General features: G+C 42.5%; 1 protein-coding gene and 1 non-coding gene across 2 annotated transcripts in view; both read left to right on the forward strand.

Annotated features, from left to right (window-relative positions):
• Positions 1 to 26,582, forward strand: part of nectin1b (nectin cell adhesion molecule 1b) — a 137,941-nt gene that overhangs the window by 93,219 nt on the left and 18,140 nt on the right. The window contains exons 3-5 of the mRNA XM_036585399.1: positions 2,592 to 2,891; positions 6,310 to 6,427; positions 14,356 to 14,507. Coding sequence (XP_036441292.1) covers positions 2,592 to 2,891; positions 6,310 to 6,427; positions 14,356 to 14,507 — 570 coding nt within the window. The remainder of the gene's footprint in view (positions 1 to 2,591; positions 2,892 to 6,309; positions 6,428 to 14,355; positions 14,508 to 26,582) is intronic.
• Positions 18,752 to 18,877, forward strand: LOC118818582. The gene has a single exon (XR_005008096.1). It is a non-coding gene; the product is annotated as a U6atac minor spliceosomal RNA (small nuclear RNA).

Consider the following 26,582-nt stretch of genomic DNA (forward strand, 5'->3'; position numbering starts at 1 on the left):
GGTGTCATCAATCGCAGTTGCGTGGCTGTTTAGCTCCTGTTACACTATAAATGGGTGTTATTTTGGGCTTTATTTTATTCATGATTCGGAGGCGCTGCGGAGGAAAAGTCCTGTGCGTCCTTGGCTGGTCTGAGGGCTTATTTGTAATGTGTTTGGTTCAGAAGTTTACCGCGCCTGAGGTGTATTGATCGCCTCGCGCTAGAACAGAGGAAGCCTCTTCACCTAGCCGTGCCCTCGTCGGCAGGAATGCGCGTGTAATGCATTCACATGCGTACACATGCATTAAGACGCCGCCTTCATGCCTCCATTTCATTAATAGACAAATGGCTGCGGTGGAAATCAATAAAACCACTGTGTCTTGTTTTCAGCATTAGATCTGGTCATCTGTGAATAGACTGAGGCCTGTTTCTGTGTATGAGGGCAACAGAGGTGTATGTCATACATCATCCAGCAGGCAGAGGTGGAGAGAGAGAGAGAGGGAGAGAGTGGGAGAGAGGGAGAGAGAGAGAGGGAGAGAGGGAGAGAGAGAGAGTGAGAGAGAGAGAGAGAGGGGGAGAGAGAGAGAGAGGGAGCCAGGGATCAGGGAAGGTGTTTTAAGTTGAAAGTGCTGAAATTCGTAGCAGAGTTTACATGACAACACAGTGACATCATGCAGCTGTTTCTGCACTCTTTATGCAAATAAACTACACACTGACCATTTAGCTTGTTGATACAAGGCGCAAAGCCACTTGAGCCACGCCCACAGACAAGCCTCATGCGCACATCTAGCGGGAGATTATTACAATAGCTGAAAAAATACATGTGAGAGATCATTTTTGTGGAAAACATTACAGTTTTAAAACAATATTAGGCTGTTTTAGGACACAGACCTAGTCTAGAACTCCTGCAATGTGTTTTAGCAACAGTTGGTTTACAACAATCTAAAATGCGTCTTTAACTAAAACATTGCAAAATGAAAATACATACTCTGTCTTACTAAAGCCAGCGGCAAACCGTGACTAGGCCTTCAGTTCAGGCCTTAAAGCTATCTATCTATCTATCTAGCTATCTAGTAGTATGTTAGTGCTAAGCTAACATCAATTTACATGCACATTTTTGGGCTGTTTGAGATTAAAGCTTGTAAAGGACATTCCATGTTTTATGTGAAGCTTGTAACAGATATATTAACATATATTTTACCTCGTAACAGTTTTACAGTGACACTTTCATGGCCTCGGCATAGAGTTGTGCTGTTTTCCTTCTGCCTGGAGCTCTTTGGTTCAGGCTACCATTTGTACTCTCAGTCAGGGAGTAATGCAGGAGCTTCAGGCCTAAAGTGATGCTTTTATCTCACAGAACTGGTCCACTCTCAACTTTTCACTATGTTAGTGGTTTCTGACACATTAAGACTTCAGTTCAGCTCCTGAAGGCCTGACCAATGGGAGAGCAAACTTTGTTATGTGCACTAAGATACCACAGAGAAGTGGATCGTCTTCTGCTGGGCTTTTCAAGAATTTAACTCTTTTGCCTCCAAACAAACCATATCAATGAAATAAGAATATTCCGACAATACTTGCAGAGTATGATGATAATATTAAACATCAAATGAGCAAAACAAATCAGACACATCTTTTTTTCATTTCACAGAAATCTTTTTTTTTTTTTTTGTTATTGTTTTTAACTTTTGCAGTTGCAGTCCTTAAATCAGGGTGTGCTGCAGCCCCCTGAGCTCCCTAACTTCCTGCGTCCCTGAAGAGAACAGTAGCTTGTAAAAAGGTTGTGCACTGACTGTGATTGCAGATGTAATTAGAAATGAAGTGTTGGTGTGTTTTTCATTAAGCCAGGCAAAAGGAAGCACTCGGCTGAAGTAGTCTCAGCTTGCCAGCGCAGCTCGTCAGTTCCCGGGCCATTCTGTGCGGCGTTTTTGTGCTCTCTCCTTTGAGAAAACAGGGGCTCTGGAAGTGCCAGCGAACCTGAATGGAGATAACCAGCACCCAGCGTTCAGAGAGGCCTCTTCATGTCCTATCATCCGATGGCACAAACCCTCCATGTACCGCTATCAGTTCCTACTGACAGTGTTTCATGCCGACGCGCATCTTTGCTTTGATGCCGGGGCTAGTTTATTGCTAATTGGCAGCCCACAAAGAATTTAGATTGGATGACTTTGGGCGTTTGGAAAGACGAGTGGCTTTTGCATCTGTTTGAGCTTTTTGACTAATGTGTTTACTTTGAACAAGATGGGGGAGAGGATTAGCCTGACTATATATTGCCACAAAACTGATTCTCCCCCTCCTGCTTTTCTCAGGCAGCCCAATTGGATGTGTTCATTTTAAATGTCAGGGATCACAGCTAGAGGCAAAGTCATAGGCAAGGTGGAGTTGAGCTGATATTGGCTTTATATGAGTAATAAAAACACAATCTCTGGCTTTTTTATTATGTTATTGAAGTTTAACCAAGCATTTTTCGCCCTACACTGCATACATTAGCATTCTTGATGCTACTGTGTTAGTACACAGCTCTCTTTGACACAGTGTAATGGTTTTACAGAGCCTACGATGAACTAGATTTTTCTGTATCAAGAATTTATTAATTTATTTTTTTCTTCTCCCCAGCTCGCCCTGTGACCCAGATGACCCTTACCACGCCTACCATCATCGCCCGCGGCCAGAAGCGCAAGATGACGGTGGCTACCTGCCAGTCGGCCAACGGCAAGCCTCCCAGTGTCATCAAGTGGGAGACCAAGCTGAAGGGCGAGGCCACCTTCCAGGAGACCCGCAACCCTAACGGGACGGTCACCATCCGCAGCAACTACGTGGTAGTCCCCAGCCGCGAGACCCACCGGCAGAAGCTCACCTGTGTCGTCACGTACCGCACTGAGCGCTTCACAGACAGCGTCGTTCTCAACGTCCAGTGTAAGCAGAACCACCAAACTGGACTAAACTAATTAACTTTTATTTTAAACTTGCGCTTTATTTTTTATTTGAATCCATCAATCGTTGAAGTGTAAACAAATTCTGGTTTAATGTGTAAAACCAAAGTAATTGGTTTGATGTGAAAGGAAACAACTGAAGTTTTATTTTTTATTTATTTGGTTTTGTTTTTTTTTGTTTTTTTAATTATTATTATTATTTTATTATGTAACCCTTTAGTATCAGCCAGCTGTCACTTAATTTTTACAAATCTACTAAGCTTTAACCTCTTACATGGCCAGGGCCCAAAGTTTTGCACTGAAGTCCCTGTAGTTACTGAGTAATAAGCCTTAGTATGTAATAAGATTTGTAAGGGGTTAAAATGAGCTATTTTTAATTGAAGCACTTAAAATGAATTAGGCTACTCAAGCGCTCTGCTAGGAAGAAATACACAACTAACAACATCACACAGTGTGAGTGTGTCTGCTTTGAGCTACAGTTGTTACAGGATTGGATCCAATTCATTCTTTTTCCCTCTGATGTCTAGTCCAGCATTTTCCACAACGTTTTCTGCCTGATTCAACACTGGTGACACCTTTAACCTTGGGTCCTTTACATCTTTTTCAGAGATTTTTCCCTCACATTTTCACTATCAGACTCCATTTTTTCCAGGACCACAGCCAATACATACAGTGGGGTCTCAAATTCCGAGCCCACATTGAAAATCTGGGATTTTCATTTTAACCTGGAAATAAACAACAGAACATTTCAGAATTTAAAAAAAAATAAAAAAAATCAAAGAAAAGTGATGACAAGTACAAACCGCACTTCCAAAGAAGTTGGAACAGTATGTGAAATGTGGCTAAAAACAGAAAGCAGTGACTAGAGGATCCACTTCCACCTGTATTTAATCGAAAGCCGTACAAAGACAAGATATTTAATGTTTTACCTTATTGACTTTAATTTAACGGCAATATAGGACTAGGAATATTGTGAAATGTACAAAAAACTGTCTTAGACAGGTGGTGCAGTCATGCTTAGGTATAAAAGGAGCATCCAGGAAAAGTCTAGTCCTTTATGAGCCCACCACTTTGCCAAAACGCATCAGCAAAAACTCCAACAGGATTAGGGAATCTGGAGAAATGTCTCTGTGTGTAAAAGACAAGGCTGAAAACCACAAATAAACACCCGTGACCTTCAATCCCTTCGATTCACAATGCAAATCAGGGCTGTTCTGTGTACAGCGAAAGTCATATGTTAATAATGTCCAGAAATGGTGCCAACAACATGGTTTATGGAAATGATTGATGTTGTGTTCTCCATGCCAAAGAAGAAGAGGACCGTCCAGATGGCTACCACTGTAAAGCTCAAAAGCCAGGGTCTGCCGTGGCATCGGGCTGTAGTAGTGCCCATGGGAGCTTAACGTGTACATCTGTTTTAGCATGTTTGATTGTCTGGCACAAGAACCTTCCCATGCTCGTCTGTAAACTTCAGTTCATAGATGTTTATAAACAGGAGGAAAGTTAGGTGGCATTCAGAAATTAAGCACAGACTAGTTGTTTAATAACTGGATGGGCATTTTTTTTTTCATTGTTTTTACAGACAAAGTGGATTTAGATATTTTCACAGGCTGCTAATTTACAAACATTTGGCAACCCTGAGCATAAACTCTTCTAACTCACACGAAAAAAGAGTTTGGAGGAAAGAAAAGTGAAGCCAACCTGAATGTTCTCAATAAATGCCAGAGCACTGGACATCCTTAATGTCCTACCTGATAAAAATGGGAATACACATGGCCTGGGCCCCCAAGGGTACAATTTCAGCAACTCTGCAGTCCAGTCTGCTCTTAACCCGCAGCTGCAGGAAGAGGAATTGTCCAGTCTCAGCTGTTAGCGTTGTTGCTGGTGTTTATGTGGTGTCCTGTCAGCCTCCTGTGCTGTGGTGTCGTATAGGAAATCCTGCCATTCACCAATACAGTGCCATGGCAAGCATTCGTATTGTGACGCATGCGTTATTATGTGGAGAGCACTCTGCATAACTGTGGGCGGAAGCATCTTGCTGAGAATTGATAGTCTGCCATGCCATTGTGACCCTCGGAAGGTCACATGCATATGCAAGTATATATATAGACGCGTATGCGGACACCTTGCTGTGTTCATTAGGAGGAAAGAGTGGTGGGGGTCCTTCTCTTTACCCAGCGCGTGGTGATGCATCAGTCCGTCGGTTTCCTGTGTGCCTGTGTGGTCAGCTAGCAATTACCTTCGTCCCCAGAGTACATTTACGCTCTTGATAAGGCTGCATGCCTGGTAATTCAAAAAAGGAAAAAGCAGTAATGCTGCAGGGACAGGCTTCATGAACGTCTGATGACGCGTGTGCTGCCTTCGCTCTCTGTTGATTGTGATGCGTGATAAGGCCTAGACACTTGGGTCTGCTGTTACTAAGGACCTCACTTACGGAAAGAATGCATGAGCTCTTAAAAGGTGCTTTCTAAGCCACTGCAAAGCCGTTTCCAAAAAAACATGTCCAAAAAAGAAATATCTCCAAAGTGGTATCGTTACAGGAGGGGCAAGAACCTTCTTAACTTTTATTGTAGGTTAATGTAAAGAGATTTTAATCAGAGCAGTTTTGGAGCATTGTAAAGGGCAGTTATTGGGCTCGAATGATGTGAAAACATAAAATTCAGTTTTTTTTCTTTTGAACAGCCGAAAAGGTACATACAGGCCATTATCAGGTAAAATAGTGATACTATGAAAATATTCTTTTTAGTGCAAAATTTCTATTTATTTGCTCAGTTTAACATATATAAACACAAAATATAAAATGTGCTGTGACTTTTACACAGGCCACACGTATGTTTTATTTTTTAGTGTTTTTTTTTTCAGCGAATAAACAGTAATCAAGCAATGAAGCATTAAAATGGACAGGCGTTCTGTAGAGGGTGTGCACTTATTTTCATTTTTTGCTTAGAAAATCAACATAGCATGACTGGGGGGACCTAAGCATATGAGTATATGATTTCCCACTTATTATCAATTTTTATTATTATTTTTTAATGATGGTGAATTTTTCATATAAACTGTAGGTTCACTGGGTATTTTGAATAGTAAAAAAAATGTCCATATTTGTGTTGTAGACATCATGACACCTGATTCCACTGCGAGGAATCTGACTTGTTTCTCTACATTGCACCATTTCACCGCAAAACAATGACTTTGTTTAGATTTCTATGATGATGCTGAATTTAAAAAAATGGAATTTCTTATTAATATTTTAATCATATTTTTAAATAATATTTAGTCAATAGTCAGTGCAGTGCATCACCTCAAAGTGCACTCACTGTTGCTTAATACGTTTTAATTATTTTTATTTGGCTGGGTGTCCAAACTGTATGAAATGTAATGAGGTGCTGTTTGTTCCACAGATGAGCCGGAGGTGAAGATTGAAGGTTTTGATGGAAACTGGTACCTTAACCGGCAGGACGTGCAGCTCACCTGTGTCGCAGACGCAAACCCAGCCGTCACCGTCTACCAGTGGAAACTGTGAGTCTAGCTTTTATTTTCCATTTATTTCTGATATGGAGGTGTTTTTTTTTCTGCTGCTGGAACATGTGTTGTGTGTTTATTAATGGTTTTGAAAAAAAACATGAAGTTGGCATATGGCAGCAGTTTAGCAATTTGCACATGCGCTCATAATGATCCAGAAACATATCACACTTCTGAAATGAGGAGCTGAGAAAAAATGTGGCGCAGCCCAATAAGACGGCTGATGTGCACTATCATTTCCTCTCTCGCTGTATCTCTGGCCCAAATCGCAGGTTGTTTACAAGGAACTGAGATAAGACCCGTAGCGGCCTACAGTGGGTTCGTTAGACTTACAGTGAAGCATCGGGCCTCCGCAGATGCAGAGCGATAAGCTCAAGATCAAACATGAGGGGAAAAAAAGCAATAAGCAGTGCAGGAGAGAGAGAGAGAGAGAGAGAGAGAGAGGTGTGGTTGAATCAGCATTACAGATCTGGGGTTTGTAGCTAGCTTGTAGCCCTAGTTCCTTTAAGATAGTATCACTGCTTTGACTAACAAATGAACGCTGTAAATGCTCCCCTTGTTGCCATTTTTACAGACTGCGCCGAGCACAATGCAAATATTTACACGGTGAAATTCACTGTGGGAAATGCCTCAGATAATCCATACGGTTCTCTCACTGTACTGTCCAGAAGTTTGAGACATTAATTGCAAGTTCATTTTTCAGCATTAAGAAAAAGAGAAGAAAATATTTAACACAGAAGCCTCAACAACTAAATATAGTATCATTTTTTGACAGTGATATGTAGCTATTCGGAATAATACACCCTCTATGGTGTCTGTTACTAAGGGTGTTCCACAGGGCTCAGTTTTAGGCCCATTGTTGTTTACCATTTACATGCTGCCACTTGGCCAAATAATACAACATCATTGTTACGCAGACGACACTCAGATCTATGTTAGCATCAGCCCTGTTCAGACGACACCACCACCTGCTTTATCTGACTGTATCCATGACATAAAGTCATGGATGAGTTTGAACTTTTTAAACTGAATGCTAGCAAAACTGCTTTTAATTGACTCAAAGGCACTGATATGTAGCTCATCTGTCCTGGGCATCAATATTGATGGGATTCTGGTAACAGCTTCTCCCCACGTCCGCAACCTCGGAGTTATTTTTGACCCCACACTCTCTTGTGGTGATAATGATGATGATGATGATGATGATAGTATTTTTCAGTATTTGGTGTATCCACCCTTTATATCTGCGGAGATATTCTACCACACCTCCAAAGTTTAATCTTAGAGGTTGCAGTTACTGCTTTTCATGTTTCGAGTAATCTCAAGCACATTCAGCTGAGGTCTGGACTCTGGGGTGGTCAGTTCATTGTTCTGAGAACACCAGCAGGTTTTTAGTTCAATTTACAAATTTTCTTTTTATCTATTTCATTTTCTCAGTAAGGGCTTCTTGACAGCTACGCATCTTTTCAGGTCCACGGCTTTTAGTTGTCAGAACTCTGAAAAAAACCTGTGGATTTTTTCAGATCTGAAGCAAAAACATCTAACAGCCCACGATGCCTCATCCCCCATGTGCTGTGCTCATTTAGCATGGAGTTTAGCATTAGCATGGACGGCTGCAGGCCATCATTTGTCCTATAGCTAATTCTTCTCGTACATAAATACCAAATAAAGCAGGCAGGCCAAAAGCTGTGCCACAATGGAGCGACTCGTGGCAAGGTGCTGTTAAAAATGGGCGAATTATGCAGTGAAATTGAGAGATAAATGTGGCAATTTGTCCTGTAATTGCTGGGAGAGAACAGGGAAGGGAAAATGTGTCACTGGGCTTGAGTGGGGGTGGATTAATGGCTGCCAGCGCCCTGGGTGCTGTGACTCCGTGGACTGTGTTAGATTTTAATAAGAGAGAGAGGAGTACACACACACTTGGCTGTATTAGGTAGCAAAGGGCACAAAAACAATAGTCCTCTCTCTGGAGAGAAGAGGAAAGCCCCAGAATGCAGAGAGGCCATTGTGTGTGTGTTTTTATGCTAACATGCTAGCAGCCATAAAGCAGGAGAGGCTAGAAAGAGAGAGGGCAGAGTGGGTCAGATGAAGATATGCAGAGGGAGAATGACAGGGAAAGGAGAAATAGAGGTCAAGGGGGGGAAGAGGGTGATGAAAGAGGGAGAATGAAGTCAGGAAGTGGATGGAGAAAGATAGAGAGGAGGGAGAGAATGAGAGAGGGAATGAGTGTGGAGGGATGGGGCATGGGTGAGGTAGAGAGAGAGATAGTGAGAGAGGGAGAGAGAAATGGCTGAGGGAGGGAGGGAGAAATGAGGGAGGGAGAGAGAAGTGGCTGAGGGAGGGAGGGAGGGAGGGAGGCATTGTGGTAGGCGAGGGTGAAAGATACTAAATATTAATTTGAAACATGTATGCTTTACTCACGTTATTGAAACTACTTGTGATTTTACTCAATTACATTGGAAGAAAACAAACTGTTCACTCTTTACTTGTTCATTCACACCTTCAAAATACTTGTTGTGAATCTCAGACACCAAGAGATCTGTCTCTTTTTGTCTTACCCATCACTCAAGTGCTTGTGCATTTGAACATATTGTTTTTATTGAAACATTCAGCCAAATTTATATCGCTGTAAAATGAAACTGACCACAACTACACTTATCTTTATAAGAGGACAGATCCTGCTGATTTGTGAGGACAAATCAAAGAAAAAAAAAAATTATTTCCCTTTATACACTAAACTATGTTTGAATGCCAAGAATATTCCAACAATATTTTTGGCTCCATATTTCAACTTATAACTGACTAAGAGTTTGACTTGAGTATAATTCTTCTTTACTTTTTCCATCCCTGTTGAGTGCATAATAATGTACAACTCTGAATCATAATGCACAATACAAGCAATACATTAATATATTTTTGGGGTTTTTAAATGTAAAAATTGGTCAGAGAACTGTGTTTTGTCAAAAATAAATAAGCGCATACTGAATGTTAATATAACCGATTATAACCTATTGCAGAAAGAATGAGGGGAAAAAATCTGAACTGCAGAAAAAGACCTGGAATGTCAAAGAGCGATTTGCATTTGAACTAATATTACTATTCAAACATCTGCATGAATATGTATGTTGTATGTTGCCTGTATTGTAGCCCTTTTGTTCAAATGCAGTGTTTAAATGGCTTTTAAGCAATACTTTAAGCAGCTTCAAACTACGTCAAACTACACTGGACTCTTGGACACACATTTATAAGAAGATAATACACAATTTATTTCAGTTTATTTTAACATGTGCCTTATTCTGTGTAGACACAGAGAGGGATGGAGAGGCCTGGACGAGATAGGGAGGGATATAGATGGGAGAGAGAGGGGAAGCGAGTGAGAGCGAGACAGTTATAGGGAGAGACGGTGCGGCGGTGCTGACAGATCGGAGGGGACGGCCGCTGCTGCAGTGTGCAGCTATCGCCAAATGTGTTGTGAAGGTTCCCCCGAGCTGCTTTCTGGAGGTCATCAGCGGCTGCTACAGAATACTGCCATGTATGCTCAACATCCACACTTGGGCACACATGCGCGTGAATATGAGAGCACGCATGGGCACACGTGAGCAAACATGCATGTTCAGTGTAACATATGTGGGCACACGTGAGCGCGCTAACACGCAAACACGTGAGAGTCATTGCATATGTGCATTCTGGCCTAAACATACTTCTACAGGCTCACATGAAAACATGAGCACAGAGAATAAACGCAGCACTCTTCAGTCTCACGTGGCCTCACGTGAGACGTCTTCATATTATACACGCATGGACGAGCAATGGGGAATAAATACATGTAATTACTGAATATATATATGAATTGTACCACTCTCTCTCTCTCTCTCTCTCTCTCTCTCTCAACTATTTCTCTGCTTGCAGTTGATTTGCTGGCCACATGACCAAATACACAACAGCATGCTACGCCAATGAGCCCAGAGTCTGCCACACACACTGTGGCAGTCTGCTGGTTTTACCAGTAAATTAAGTGACAAGTGAAGAATTGTTACTGAACATTAGCAACACATTTCCAGAACTAGCAGAAACTGCACTACAGCTGGACGGTAGAGCGATATAATCATGTATCATTGATGGTTGAAGTAGCCTGGTAATTGCTATGTTGGAAAACTGACAGACAATAAGAGAGTTGAACCAGAGAGGACTCATTTTTCATTGAATGACTTGCTAAATAAGCAGGGAAGTTGGGATTCGTGTTCATTTAAGAAGCTTGTAGGAGCCAAAAGTCAAAACAGACATTAGCACGTCCGTCCCTTCCCGTAACAAGCTGAAGTCAAATCCTCCTCTCTCTGCCTGTGAACCTGTGCAAGGTGAGTGATTACAGAGGATGAGACAGATTCATAATAGATCTTTCACTCCTTATAAATGATGCAGGGGCTCTGTTCAGGACTGAGTCGCTGAAGGTTGTTGTGTCAAATCCCTGCGTCTGAACCCGTGGAGACCTCTGCGCCGGGGCATGTGCAGCCCGGCCTAATTTTGGCTCGGCACTCATTAATACCGCTTCACCCCTCTCGCCGGCTCTGATGAATGATGCATTTCATAGCTTTTAACGGCGAAGTGTGCTGGTGGGCCTGATTCTGTGTTGAGAACAGGAGGGGGGGTGGGGGGGGGGCGGGGACACTTCCAAAGGCCAGGTTTTGTTTATCCAGTAGGAAATGACTAATGATTACGAGAGCCTGCGGTGGTGGATAGGTTGGTCCAGGGAGCACATCATGCCTGCAATTCTATATTTTGTTTCTCATTGACTCCCCCACCCCCACCTGAATCAGGCATACATAATACGTAGTCATCGTGCTGGAGGAAGTGAGGAGTGGCAAGTTAAAAACATTACCATTAGAAACACAGAGGCAGGACAGTTTGTCATCCTGTGTTTTAGGTATCTAAATTAACTAACCTTGATAACAGATAAGCTACACTTAACTAAGTATTGGACTGATACCAAGGTAAGATTAATTAACGTGGGCTGCATTAACCTTAGTTTTAAGAGATCACAGTTTACTGAATTGCATTTGTGGTGCACAGCAGTAAAAATGATCACACGTGGCTAGCTAAGCTTAGCTGGATTTGTGGACCTTGTGTGGTTGAAGGGGGTAGCTCTTCACTTTGGGGTGTGAAGAAGAATCTAAAGGTATCTTGGGACGTGACGCTGCCTGAAGTTTACAGTTTTGTAGCCTCAAATCAAAGGTTTGAGGAACTGCCAGTGGAAACTCAATGCTTTTGAGAGTCAGAATGCGGGGATTCCCTAAGGGGGAAGTGCCGGAGTCAGACAGTGCCTTTCTTTTCTGGAAACAGAATGTGGGCCTGAAGTTCTCACCTCACCTTCCAGGCCTGAATTGAACGCTTCCTCTGATAGACAGGGAAGGTTTGGAGATATCCGCACAAAGGAACGAGGTGTGAGCAAGGTCAGGGCTGGGTTAGATGCATCGAGATGGGGTGATGAATTCCAGGCCCTCAGGAAACGTCACCATCGTTGGGCAAGATAAGGACAGCTTTGGGGGGGAGGTACAATCTGGCGCTGGAATGCCGCAAAGTATGACCCCTCTCTCCAGGGTTGAGAGGAGAGAATGCAGGGCAGGTCTGGACATGGTGGACTGCTGAACCATGACCAAACCAAGCTGTGGAAAACACAACACACACATACTTCAACATGGCTGTGTGGTCAAGCTCTCAGCGAGAGCCGAGTATGGGGTATGTCCCATGTTTCTCACCTGATCAACTACTGCCGAGGCTGCTGTTCTGAGGCTCCCTGCAGACGGGTGAAACCAGTGCAACACAGCAGAGCCCTTATTTCTTTCCCTACGATTGTGTATAAACGCCGTACCCCTCCACCCCTTCCTTCAAGGAACAAACCACCATCTCTGAGCACTCCTTGGTCATAATCGTCTTCATACCAATAGATCACTTGACTACAAATACATAATAAACTTGTATTTTAGAAGCTATATTGGCCCAATTTTCAAACACTTTTAATGGAAGTCAATGGAACCAGACTTTTTTCAAGTCATTTCTTTGGTCCATTCTTCATGAAATTTACACACCATGTAAAGGGCAACAGTCATTTTCAAATTATGTCAAAAACTGAAAAGCAATACTGGAGATATGAGGTTTTGTTCCGACAGCAGTGATATGTATAAATGCGATCAAAGGAAAGGAAAAAAAAACAACATGAAGTGTCTTACTAAGGTGTTGAGTCACCACGAGCCACAAGAACAGCTTCATTGTTCCTTTGCATAGACTCCAGAACGGTACAGGAAGGATGGAACACTATTGTTGCTGGTGGTGGAGGGTGTTGTCTCACATGTTGGTCATAGATGTGGAACATCAAGAACTTGGTTGTGATTTGAACAAGATGACTCTAATTAGGATAGAAATGTTTAGCAGCATTGGTTTGAAGTGGCCCTTCCCTCGATTGGCATGTGGAACCATGCCTGCAAAATGCCCCCGACAGCGTAGCAGAGCATTCAGGCCGGTACTATATAAATATTCTGGAGTAAAACCTACATTGCCCTCACCACAGGTGCAGCCTTTTTTTTGGCTTTCTCATACACTCCCTGCCCCTCCCTTTATCTCTGCCTCAATCAGCTGTTTTCCTCCTCCCGTTGTCCTGAGGCTCTATGGGCTTGTAAGGACCTGCATTGTGTCCCTGCTCATACCTCTGTTCGCCACGTGCCTAAAGATATTGCTGCAGCCCACATGAAGGTGTGGGAGGTATGCCTGCTGTGCGTTCTCAATCACCCTGCTTTGCTGCTGGGGGCTGGATTTGGCCGCCGGTGGGGTTCCTGCTCCCCTGGACGCACGTTTAGTCGACCAGTATGGGACAATAACGATTCTGATTTTCAGTGAGCAGCATAGCCGATGATCGATATGTTGCTGTTGTTGGATTTTACAGACCATTTAATTCTACTTAAGTGTAATATTCAGTTATTTAGCTTGATGTTGATTATTCAGTAAACACTGTGAATTACTCAGGAACAGCACTGCGGCTATGTAGGCTATGTATGTCTGAGAGTGAGGAATGAAAGTTTCTACGTTTGTGGGCATAAACATAAAATCACTACTGTAAGCTGCTACATTGCTGTGGTTCCTTTTCACTGTGAAAGCAGTAAGAACAAGTATTGAGGAAGTGTTGAAACCACAAAATGTCCAAACAAACAAATTAACTTTTTTTCTTCTTTTCCCAGTAGTTTATTTGTACTGCTTCAGCTGTTTTGCTGTTTAATGCAATTACTCATTTTCTAACAAGGGTTCCTTCAGGGGTTCTCTAGTAAAGACAGTGGTTATACATAGTAAACAAATGGTTTGTTTCCAAATTAATTTGGAAACAAGAAGTTGTTTTGACATGGTGAAAAAATACAGTTAATAAACAATAAAATGTAATTATCTTTTTATGGTAATTTCTTGTCGTATGTTGCTTCTTTAAAGCTCTGCTCTGATTGGCTGCCCTGTATTGTGCCTCTTTCAAAAAGCTGTCAGAGCTGAAGCACACCTTAGAACATAAATGGGCGGGGCTAAACTGAGACAGGCAGAATAGATGGATATACGAGTTGGTTCTCATGACATCACAGAAACAGTGAGTTCAAAACAGGCTGTTTTTGCAGCTTATTTTCCATATATGGATTGTATGAACTGGGTAGTGATGCGTTTTGAAACAAAAATTTGTGTTTCTATGAAATAGGCCCTTTACAGAACCTTTTAATTGTTATTCAAAGCACCTACAGAGGCTTTGCTCTTGCTACTGTTAAGAAATATAACCTTTTTTGCCACCATGTAGAGCCCTTTTTTGTTTAGCGTGCATTTTATCTTACGAGCGCTCTGATATGTTAAGTGTGAACCTGCAATGACTAAAGATAAACCCCTGAAATTGTATCTACTGTCTCTCACAGGCTTAACGGATCGCTGCCCAAAAATGTGGAGATCAAAAACAACACGCTGTTCTTCAAGGGGCCCGTGACGTACGAGCTGGGCGGGACGTACGTGTGCGACGCCACAAACAGCATCGGCACACGCTCTGGCCTGGTGGAAGTTAATGTGACGGGTAGGTGGAGAGGCTGCTGTGGTGTGTGTCTGCATGTGTAAATCTGGGAAGAATTCCACCTGCACTCAGGCAATCAGTGCTGAAGGAACGTAAGTGGTGGGAAAGAGAGTTGGGTATAATAGTGAGCTATTAGAGTTATTTAAAATAACATATCTTTATTTTCTGATTGACCTCATGCGGCTTGTTAATATCCAGCTAGATAAATATAGAATGCACTTATGCTTAGCCTAACATATTAGAACATGCTGTCTATCGAGCATGAATGCACATGTGGGCAGCCACACACTCTCAGAACACTTACGCTGACACACACACATTCACATTGAGCCTCCCCCATGCTGATGCTAGCATGTCAAAGGAGTACAGGTGAATTATGTGGATGTTCAGGAGGCCGGCCCACCTGCTGGCTCTGCCTCGCCACACTGAGCAAGACGGTGGGAGGCTCTACTACTCAAAAGTTTGGAATCACTTGACACATTAATTATTTTTTTCCCAGTTTTAGATTGAAATATCGTTAACTAGACACTAAAAGGTATGTTTAGATGCCAACAAGAAGTTACTACGTCATAACTAATTTACTCGAATTATCTGTTTATAGTACTTTCTGGTCAAGTTCAAATTTCTTGTCTGCCTAAATTTTACTATAACCTCATTTTTTATGTTATAAGTTCTTCCTGTTTGTTACAGAATCATCTACACTCTTAAAATGACAATGTCTTGTTGTTTTTCTAAGTGAGAATAAGTTGTTTAAGATATTGAAAAAAATGAAAACATAAAATGTTAAAATTGCTGTAACTAACTAATTATGCTTTAAAATGTGCAGAAACGTGTTCTCTGCAGAGAATGCACACTTATTTTCACTTACACAATGAACAAAACATCAACTGGAGCGTCTAAACTTTTGCATATGACTGTCTATTGAACTGTGAACACTTAAAGAACCATCTGAATAGATAAACGGTTCCTAGCATTGTTAATGGTTCTTCTCTATGATGGAAAACCAGCCTTATAGAAGAAGCTATTATACAAATAGTTCTAAGTAGCACATAAAGAGGTTCCTCTGTTCTATTACTAAGTCATAGAGATCAATCGTTAAGTCATATTGTTGTTAGTACTCTGTGGAGGCCTATTTTGTTTAGAGTGTTCAGCTCTGTTCTTAATTCTGTCTTCCTTTAAATTATTTAAACCCCCAGCTTCACATTACATTCTTAAAACTAAAGATACCACAAAGGCTTCTTGGAATGATGCCATAGAAGAACTCGTTGTGGTTCCCTAAAGAATCATTTTCAAGAACACATAATGTAAAGGATCCATAACAAATCTAAATTAAGATTCTTCCCAGAACGTTTACATTATGCGGAGGTTCTTGAAATGTTAAAAAGCTTCTTTACACTCACACATTTACCAAAACGGTTTTCTAAGGAACCGCAAGGTTCTTTTATGGTATTTTGAGAAGTACCACTTTGGGCTCATTTCTTTCTACATAACTGGGATAAAATTATTGGTAACAGTGATTCCAAAGTTTTATACACAAACAGACACTTGAACATTTCACTACACTACAAACATCTTCACGCATGTAGACATCATACACACATACGGCTGCACACACACACGTAGAGACAGTGAGTGACAGAGTAAAGCCTCGTCATCTAGTCCTATAAAAACAGCACTGTCTGTGGGGGTTTTAGTATTGATGACAGGGTTTCTTCACTTACATTCCTCTCAGCTTCCTTGGCCCAATGCAGGTGAATATCTCCTCCCTTAATCCTGCTATTCTGGGGAAAACAAACAGCTTCAGACAAACACAGAGCACAACTAGACCAGCTTCTCTGCAAAATGTGGCCTTGACTGCTGCTGGAACACTGGGCTCCATCCACTGCATTGAGGAACACATTGGTAATCAAAAGCAAATCAGGTGTTTAAAGTGTTCTCCACACTGCTGTCAACAACAACAGGGCTGCACAATATATTATTTGCTATTGCGATATTGGTTTTAAAGTGTTGATATTACTCAAGGCTCCTATATGAGCATCTTGACCAATCACAGTTCCACTTGGAAAGATATGTTTTGATGAACATGAATATATTAAGTGATAATAATATGAATACTGAAATCACTTTTCGTGTATTTGTTACATTCCACCATAGGAAGGCAGAGAAAACATACACACTAACAGTGTTCTGAGACTGTTATTCTGTGTTATAACAGGACTGTAAAATGTGACAGTTTTGCTAGTATTTACGAGGAAATATGTATATTGTTTTATGCTTTAATACCACGAAGCAGGAAACATGCACACTTTGCTAAGGAATTGCAGTTAAGGACGTAACTGAGCAGCGAGATAATGCGGCCGGCTCTGGTGCGGGTTAGCTACATGTTGGCACTTCATCCACTGAGGACAAGAAAAAAAACCTCATTTATAATACGCCATGTCTTCCTCTTTCAGTGTTGTACTGCTAGCTATACTGTTAGCTGATCGACTCATCTGAAGAGGCAGCCTCTGTTGCTCAGCCATCATGAAAAACCTACTATTTTGGAATAATAAAACGTTTTGAATTGAAACATATTGCGACATATGGCAACGTGTAACAGTACTAGTATTTTGTCCACATTGTGCAGCCCTAATATAGCTATGCAGCAATGCTAAGTTGAGTATGTGGAGACTGCTGGAGTTTTGCTCTGATGGTGCTCTGCTCTTTCTCTCGTTCCTTTGCTTCATGGTTGGTCTAGGGATGCTCTCTGAAATGCATCGCTTTGCATGCCTTCTTATGATCTCCTCTCACTGAATCGGCTTACTCTTGTCTGCTGACTCAATGCTGAAACATTCCATGGGAACACGGTGATGTCATGTGGTACGTCGTCAGGTTCTGAAGACATGCGCTGCCAACAACAGGGTGTTAATGGAGGTTTGAAAGGCTGCCATTGATGAGATTGCAAGTGAGGAAACTGTCTGTATGTGCTGGAAGAGTACTGAGCAGTTGTTGATTGTTGGGGTTTGTCGGTGGGAATGTTTTCTCGTTCTGTGCTTACGTGCTGTCACAATGCTATGCTAACGGCTTCCGTAGCGAATGATTGAGAGTGTTAGAGGGTGTGTCTGCTCAGAGCATAGATTGATGTAGTAAACAGGCCCTAATGCTGCTGGAACCCTGAACAATGTCAGTATGAGGCATCGCACCACTGTGTACGTCCAAGACGATGAAGTTGCTAGTCTTGCCAGCTGAAGGTCATTGATGCAGCATGAACCCATTACTTCTTCCCTTCTTCCCAGCTTCCGTTTCACGGTGTCCGTGGATCAGTCCCACTGAGTTTGTGTCCAGGGTGATGATAGATCACTCCGGCTATGGCAGCGTCCACTTCGTGATGGATCATTCCATCGAGAGGTCACTGAGCGTTTTTGTCTCTTGCTATCGGTCAGCTTCTGTGAGATTATAGACTTCAAGCAGAGTGAAAGGAAAGGCTGTGGACAGCATTGCCGTGATGTTGGCAGGCTACTAGATTTGCTTGACATTTTTATATTCCAAACAAATTAAAAAACTGTTTTTATATCTTGACCCTTTAAACTGCAGGCTTTTCATATAGTACATTTTTAGCAACTACTGTAAGCTATAATAAGGAACCCCTTGCAGTTTATTTATCATTTTATTGACTAATAAAACCAGGATCCAATAACGTGACCTCATCCCTCTCAACCCCCAGACATTTCTTAGCAGCTTTGCAACTTTCTTTCTGTCTGGAATCACATTCACTACAATCACACTAACATGTTCCACTAATTACATAATGAGTTTGAGACATTCTGTCAATGTGTAATTATTCTGAATTGTCATTGCTGTTAGTCATAAGGCTGAATCTGTGTGGCTCAAAGGCTGTGTCTATGTGGTAGAACCTCATTGTGACAGGAGTCTAGTGGCCATAGTTCTACAGTAGGACAAGCCTGGCCAAATGAGATGTTAATGAGGCTCTTCCATCTGCCACTGTCCAAGGCTGGAGTGGGCATTGCGCATATGGGCTATTATGGCTAATTCTCCATGGCAAGAGCCACTGATAGTTCCAGCAAGAGCCACACTCTCAAGGATTTTGGAAGGAGTCTCCTTGAAGTCCAGTCACCCTAGGTTTTTGTCAGCGAGCAAAATTGCTTTCATTTTAATAGAATTTACTCTGATGAAAAGTTGCACTTTTGATTCAACTTTGGTGAGTTTAGCTTTGGTGAGCTTTGACAAGAAAATTTGCACAACCGAATCTGTTGTGTGAAAGGAGTGAAAGTTAGCGCTCCACTTGACAAGCATGGAAGATGTCCTAGTGGCCTTACAACACATAAATGGTTCTGGAGGCAGTCGTGGGCTGGAGGTTAGGGTAGCAGCCTTGTGATCGGTTGCCGGCTCGATCCCCTAAGCTGGCAGGACATGACTGAAGTGCCTTTGAACAAGCCCCCCTGGTGTGGGACTAATAAAGGGTAACTTAGCTTAACAATAGCCAGCTGCTATAGCTGCATCTGAAGAGGCGTTCCTTCATAAAGCAGCCCTAAAGTTTTAAAGGTTTTGCTCTCTTGTCCAGAGGTTGTAAGTTCAAATGCAGGCAAAGCTGTGACCAAAACAAATCACTAATTATTGGCACTTAATCCGCAATATTATTGCCAATACCATTAAAAATGATGTGTTGGTTGGACCCTAAGAAGCATCAGTTTTTATATATTCTCAATTAAAACATAAATGAGGACGTGTGGTGCACAGTGTGCATGAGATAAATGTACAGTTGTATGCAAAGGTTTCGGCGCCACTGGTCAAATGACATATTTTGTTGGTTTCCTAAGTCAAAATAAGTGAACACTCCCTCCACAGCAAACACACTTCTGCACATTTTTATGCACAATTACTGTTTATCAGCTGAATTTAACATATTGGGAAAAAAAAATTATACAAAAAAGTTATGGCACATTGTGCCTGTGCAAAAGTTATGGCACATTGTATGCTTTATTTTTGCACAATTTGTTAAACATAGCTAATAAATTGAGATAGAAATTTGCAGAAAATGCCATGTTCCTTGTAGTAGAACTTATTACTATTTCTTTTTTTTTACTTATGCAGGCTATAGATCATTATAATCTCTGGTGAGCTAATAAACAGATCGGAGCTAATCCAGACCAGCCTATTTGGCAAGGTGTCACATACAGCGATTTTCTAGTGTGACTGCAGCTTCACATGCCTTAATTATCAAGCGTTCACACGTACACACCTTGTGCACCTCCACTCCCTAAAGATTCCCGCAGCTAGGCCATGACTCGTTCCCATAGAAACAGTGCCAATTGACTGAAGTTTGGGAAAGTGCCACTCATGTCTTGTCAGAGCTGGCTGATGCAGGGATACGCAACCCCACCCCAAGCTGCTTCTGAATTGTCAGCATTAAAGCTTCGCCACTCTTGGCGTGCCTACCTGCCCCTCCTCACACCTGGGGAAAAAAGAGGTATTGTGTGCAGGAGGCGCAAGAAAGGCCCAGACCGTCCCGCCTCCAGCAGGGGAAGCGGCTGCCCTTCTGTGTGGCAGCGGTGATAACATTGTGGAGCTGCAGGTTCTCAGACAAAACAGTGAAACTTTAGTCCCCAAACAGCTGCAGCCAGTGGCCCCCTCTTTCTATTCTTCATCAACCTCTTTGTCTTTTTGCTCTATTATTCCTCCTCTCTTTTCCTGCTCTGCTTCTTTCCATACTCCTTCCCTCCCTCCCTCTCAGATCTCTCTCTTGCACTGTCGTGGTGAAACCGCATTGACACTGGCCCTGACTGGCGCAGGTAGAGGCGTGTGCTTACGCTTCATTAACTTCAAACGGCATCTTTGTTCCCCCTGAACAGCCTTGGACAGGCCTGGCTGAGACCTGTCAGATTTTTTGGCCCCGCTGCCAGCCACATTAGACTTTCAATAAAGGAGGCCCGGAATGCCAAATGAGGTGCCCTCACCGAAGAAAAAAATCAACCAAACAATGGACGAAAAGCTGTAGTCAGTTTATTTCCCACACGTAGGTGGAATCTTAAGTGATCTCCGTGGCCGCTAGCTTTCTCCGGCGCTCCGACCCTGAACGTATAGAACAACCTGTCATGCCCCAGACACACAAACTACTTAACATCTGCCTCTTTTCCAGGCACTCTGTCAAATGTGGTTAACACTCACAAGACGGAATGCAAATCTGCGGAGCGGGATCAATATAGAGGAAGACGCACTGATCTGTCAAATGTCCATTACGGTGGTCAGGCCTCCTAAACGGGACGCACCCGAATGAACGCCTCGACCCCCCTGAGATCCTCTTAATTAAAAGTCTGCAGAGCCGTTCTTTGCAGAAAGGGTTTGCACGCTTGTCTCATTATTCTCCGTTACAGCTTTGATACCCTGACTGATGCTGCTCTGCACAGTTTATATCTCTGCTTTTCACATTCTTTGATAAGTACAGTGACGTTCTGCCGCTGACAGTGTGAAGAGTGTGTGGAAGAATGTCTGTGTGTGTTTTGATGTGAAATCAAACCTGATACCGAGTTCATCTTGAGGGCAAGCTTTTTTTTTCGATTGTGTGTTTTATGATGGGGCAGCTATTCTCTCGTTTTTCTCATTATCCACATTGCACACATACCTGCCCTGACCTTTCAACTGTGGGTTGCTATGATCTGTGTATTAATTAGTCCAACAGGTAAAAGACAGATTAGAGGAGAGGAGGAGAAGAGTGGAGAAGAAGGCGCTCCTCCTCCTTCTTCTCCACTCTTCTCCTCCTCTCATTTTTCTTCTCCTCTCCTCTAATGAAGCAAGAGGTGAGGACAGGAGAGAAGAAGGAAAGACAGGGAAAGAGGAGAAGAAAGGAGCATAGAAGAGAAGATTGGAGAAGGAAGAAGAAGAGAGAAGAAAAAGTAGAGGAAAGGCGCAGCAGATGCAATAGCAGGAGAGGACCAGCGAGGAGAAGAAATGATAGAAGGAGAGAAGAGCAGATAAAAAGGATGAGCAGGTTAGAGTGAAGGTTAGAAAGAGGAGAAGAAAAGACAGGAGGGAAGAAGAAAAGAGCAAAAAAGAAGGGAGAAGAATGGAGAGGAAAAAGGTGAGGAGGAGCAGAGTGGAGAAGAAATAAGAAGAGAGTACAGGGGGTGAGAAGAGAGGTGATGAGGTGAGGAGAGGAAGAAAGATAGGAGGGGAGAAAGAAGGAGAGAAGAAAAGATAGGAAAGAGGAAGAGTGGCAAAAAAAGGAGAAGAGAAGAGGTAAGAAAAGAGGAAAGAAGCTGACAGGATAGGAAAGGAGAAGAGGTGAGGTCAGGAGGAAAAATCAGAGAGGAGAGGAGAAAAGAAAAGTGAAGAGTGGAGAAGGAACAAGGAGAGAGGAGGGGGAAGAGGAGAGAGGAGAAGAAAGGGGGAGAAAAGTGGAGAAGATTTGATAGGACAAGAAAAGTGAGGAAAGCAAACGAGAGAAGAAAGGAAGGTGATGAAACAAGATGTGAGGACAGGACAGGAGAACAAATTCAGAAAAGATAGAAGGGGAAAATAAAGGAGAGAAGACAAGAGGAGAAGAGTGCTGAAGAGTGGAGATGAAATGAGAGGAGAAAAGTGGAGAGGAAGTGAGAAGAAAAGAAGGGATGGGAGAGCAGAGAAGAGAGAGAAGAGGAGTGGAGTAGAAAGGAGAGATGAGGCAAGCGGTGAGGATTGAAGAGGCGAAGAAATAAGGAGAAGAAAGGAAAGGAAAAATGGAAGAAAAGAAGGGAGGGAAAAGAAGAGAAATCCGACGGCAGCGTCTGCCAGGCGTGTTCTTGCTGGTGTTCTCCGCGCTCCTTTTATAAATTGCCTCTTCTGTGAAACGGTCCCTGGGGAAATGTTTGACTCGAGTCCAGCCGAACAGTTTAATCAGCTAATTACTATGGGATCAGGGAGGTTGGCTTAAAGAATAGACACAATTACAGCCACATACATTCAGCCACTTCTGACTTTTTCATTCATTTCGTCCACGCGTTGGGAATCGCGCAGCAGAGCGTATTTTCCGAATGAGGATGACGTATAGGTTCCGCGGTTGTTTAGGAAAAGTCGAAGTGTGGTTAACCCTTGAAGTGGATTCCTTCATCAGCAGGACCAAGAGAGGCTGTAATTAAAGAGATGAAGAGTGAGATTTATGGACTGGGTTCTTTTCGTTTCTACAAACCGCGCACTCGGTTCTAGTGTGGGAAAGGCGTCAGATCTGTAGGATTCACGGGTTGTGAGTAACAAAATGAAAAGGATTTTGTCAGATCCTCCCGCAATTATATCATTATCACCCTGAGAAACAGGCACCGTAGTGCTCTTTCCGCCAGCGTAGTTCAACACTGCCAGCTGTAATGTATATTGTTTATCATACCATTTATCACGCAGTTAATGCAGTATTATACTCATGTTCTTTTACCCACAGTGCTCTGTGGGGTATTTCAGAGCAGCTGGATAATTTAAGCCCAGTGTGAAGAACGTCTAAGAGGAATGTTTCGGATCTCTTCATCTTGCATTTGGGATTAAGTTGTCAGGCTAACAACTTACTTTGTTGAATACCCACTGGCTCTTATGTGATGTGTAATCAGAGAGAATACTAATTTTGATTGTTGCTGTAAACACATGAAATAACTGACGTTTGGAGCACCTCTCAAATTTCCGTCTATGTGCCCCATGACGGATGATCGATTTACCGCAGTAACAGCCCTTAGTGACGGTAAAAGCCTCTAAAAATCGCAAGACACTAAGATTTCCACAAATATAACTGAACTTTTAAATATCCTACATGATGTGACATCATCCTACAGTAATACCACGTTTCAGATGACACAGATGAAATTGGCGGCTGTTGAGCTGCACTAGTTGAATGCGCTCATGACAACAGACGCAGTTATTTTCCACGCTGTTACCCAAATAAGAGGTTTGTGTTATTGACACAGGCCTATTCCCATCTCTACCTTCTGTTTCCTGTGATACTGTTTCGCACCAGTTTCTCTCCATCCCTTTTTTCCTCAGTCATATCTCTATTCATCAAGTGAAGCCCAGCCTTCTAACTTAATAAGGATTTTCCAAAACTGTATAATTAAACTTTTAAGACATTTACAGTGGTGGTGATAGGAACCAGATTTACTGCTTCAAATTGTACAATCAGGATCATTTTTTCAGAGGTATCTTGGTAGATCAAGCCAAGCAACCTCTCCTACTTCGGGAGCTCGACTAACGTGCTGAACAAAGAGCTGAACTAAGGCCTAATGTGTCAGATTAACCACTAACATAATTAGGAAGTAACAGTGGAATCAACCAATCATGTTTTAGCTTAATAATAATGGAAGGGAACAAGTTGGAGAGTAAAAAACGTCACTCTAGGTCTTCTGGAAGTCCCAGATACATCACTGACTGTAGGTAGTAGCCTAACCAGGTTTCACTAGAAAAAGTAGCCTAACCAGGTTTCATTAGAAATATAAAACGGCAGCAGAAAAGTAAAATATACGCTAATAGGTCTGTGTTTAATCTAGAAAATGTCCATTTTCAGTCTAGAACAGCCAAAAGGTGTTCAGTTGCCATTAGCTTAGCTCTAACCTACTGTTAAAATCCCACAGGGGTGCTAGCAGAAGTTATAATCATAAAGTTGTTTTTTTTTTTCCCATACTTGTCTATGTTTTCATATTTATGGCCTAAACTGAAGACCTAGCTCTAATAGCCATGGTTCACCACTGTTTTTTATCATTAACCTTTATCATTTGTCATTATGTGCTGGATCCCTATACATCAATGCATTTTCAGACCCCCACTGTTTAATCAGGTGATTTGGTGACCGGATGGGTCGTATGGAACTATTGTCGAGAGACGTTGCCTTGTCATCTTGTCTGTGTTAAAGTACCATAGTGCTGTTCTCAGGTGTACCTCACCTTCCTGCACATGACACTGTGTCATGGCAACCTCCTAAAAATAACAGAGGCAGAGAAATTATTCAGAGTGAAACCACGATACCTTTATTCTCTAACCTGGCCAGCATCAACCTTCATGGTTCACTGGCTTTCATAACATACTGATAATAGTGGATCATTATTCTGTATTATGCTGTCAGATTACATCATTACTTGGAGATACATCTGTTTGAGCGCTTCCGTCACCCACTGTCCTCACCGGGTCAAATCGACCCATCTCTTTCATCTCTTACAGTTTTCTTCTGGGAATATCCTGTTTTCATTACTTCCTTATGCGCACAGGAGACACCTAGACCTCCTGTTATCTTCACATCCTGACGTACACCTAGATCTGGGCTGAAAACACAAAACAGAGTTCACTAAATACAAACAACACCACTGAATAGTTTTCTTCATGCACTGATGCTTCAGTGTTAGTTTGTCTCTATTCAGTGTTCGTGCAGTAACATACCTGGAGTGGGGTTAGTCGCAGCACGTAGAAGATAAAGATTATAGGAGGTGCATGGAGGTATATAAAATTTCCACCACCTGTCTCAGAGTCAGATCAGTGAGAAGAGAAGCTACAGCAGAGCAGAGTCACGGGCTTGTGTGCAGACAAGGCCACTGCCACTGTTAATGGAGCTGGAGGCCCTGGCTTGCACAGCTGTCTATCTGACAGGCCTGCTTAGATGGAAAAGGAGGGGTGTGTGTGTGTATGAGCGTGTGTGATGTCACCCATTACGGCAGGGGCTCACGCGCCGTGGCTTAACGTGGCAGGAGTGACTTCACTCCCCTCAATTTAGCAAGAAAGAGAGAGAGAGAGAGCGGCCGAGCCGCCTGCCTTGGTAAGGACCGGCTAGCGTGGCAGACATCTGTTCACGCTCTCCTGAACAAGCAATTGCTCGCTCTGCTGTGAGAAAATGAAGTTGAGAAAGAGACAGGGGGGAGAGAGAGAGAGAGAGAGAGAGAAAGAGAGAGGGAAAAAATGTCAACCACAAGGTGAAAATGAGATGAATAAAACATAGCATCACAGATGAAAATATAAATAAATAAAAGAATTCGTGTGACTGGAAGAAATGCCTGAGTGAATCTGATACTGGGATTCATTTGAGGCGATAGAATAAAATGGAAGCCAAAAATAGACCGCAAGGGGAAAGAGAGAGAGAGAGAGAGAGAGAGAGGGAGAGGGAGAGACACAGGTGCTGTTTACTGGCATTTATATATACATCTGAGCCCAAACCCTGTCTGCGCTCACTCTCCTGTCACATATCCTCTCCTGCCAGACCTGATGAGAGAGAGCGAGAATGACTCGGGTAAAGGTAGGTGGGAGGGGTGTGGGGGAATAGGGGGAGTCGGGGAAGGAGTTTCAGTAATGAAATCATGAAGTGATTTTTATTTGCATAAAAACATTAGCATTTTTAATATTTTCATCACCTCCATTAAGTTTCTGTCATCGTTTCATGATGCTCTCGCAAAGCCGTGACAGCAAAGGGGTGTGACCTCTGCAACATACTGAGCATCGACTTTATCAAAAACACCCACCTTGTGCTTCCACTCACCTGTAACGTTGACTTCCACCCACCGTACTGGTCCACTATTGGTGTTTTCCACTGGACAGGACTGCAAGTGGTCATTATGCCGGCCTGGCGCAGAGCTAGAAATAGCTCAGATCATTCACTGGTCCAGAGCAATTGTGCAAGAATCTTCATCATCAGTTTTAATCTGGCATGCTGGAGTCATCCACTCATATTTATGGAATTTAGCATTGAGGTCTATGAGGCATAAACTCCTGGGATAATGGATGAAGGAACAGGCTGTTTTGTGCAGCCACAAGGATTTTTACATTAAATTAGTTTGGACAAAAATATATTTTTGTCATATGTAATATGTTGTGTGTACAGAAACACATTCAGGGAGAGAACAGCAGAACAGCAGTTAGTCCACTGAAAACATTTTAGAAGTTGTCTGAAAGCATTGACTGATGATGATCCTGGTTGTTTTATTATATTGTGTGATCTGACTTATGCTATAGCCTTTACGGGGCTGATGAGCTGGTTTGGGTTTGTTTTCAACCATATTTTGTTGAGCTCAAGTGGGGTTCAGCCTCGAACCATAAAGATAACGATGTGTTTGGGTTGGGTTGGACTCCGGCAAGAAGTTCTCAGGTTGTATT

This window comes from Colossoma macropomum, unplaced genomic scaffold (assembly GCF_904425465.1).
Source record: "Colossoma macropomum unplaced genomic scaffold, Colossoma_macropomum, whole genome shotgun sequence".
NCBI lineage: Eukaryota > Metazoa > Chordata > Actinopteri > Characiformes > Serrasalmidae > Colossoma > Colossoma macropomum.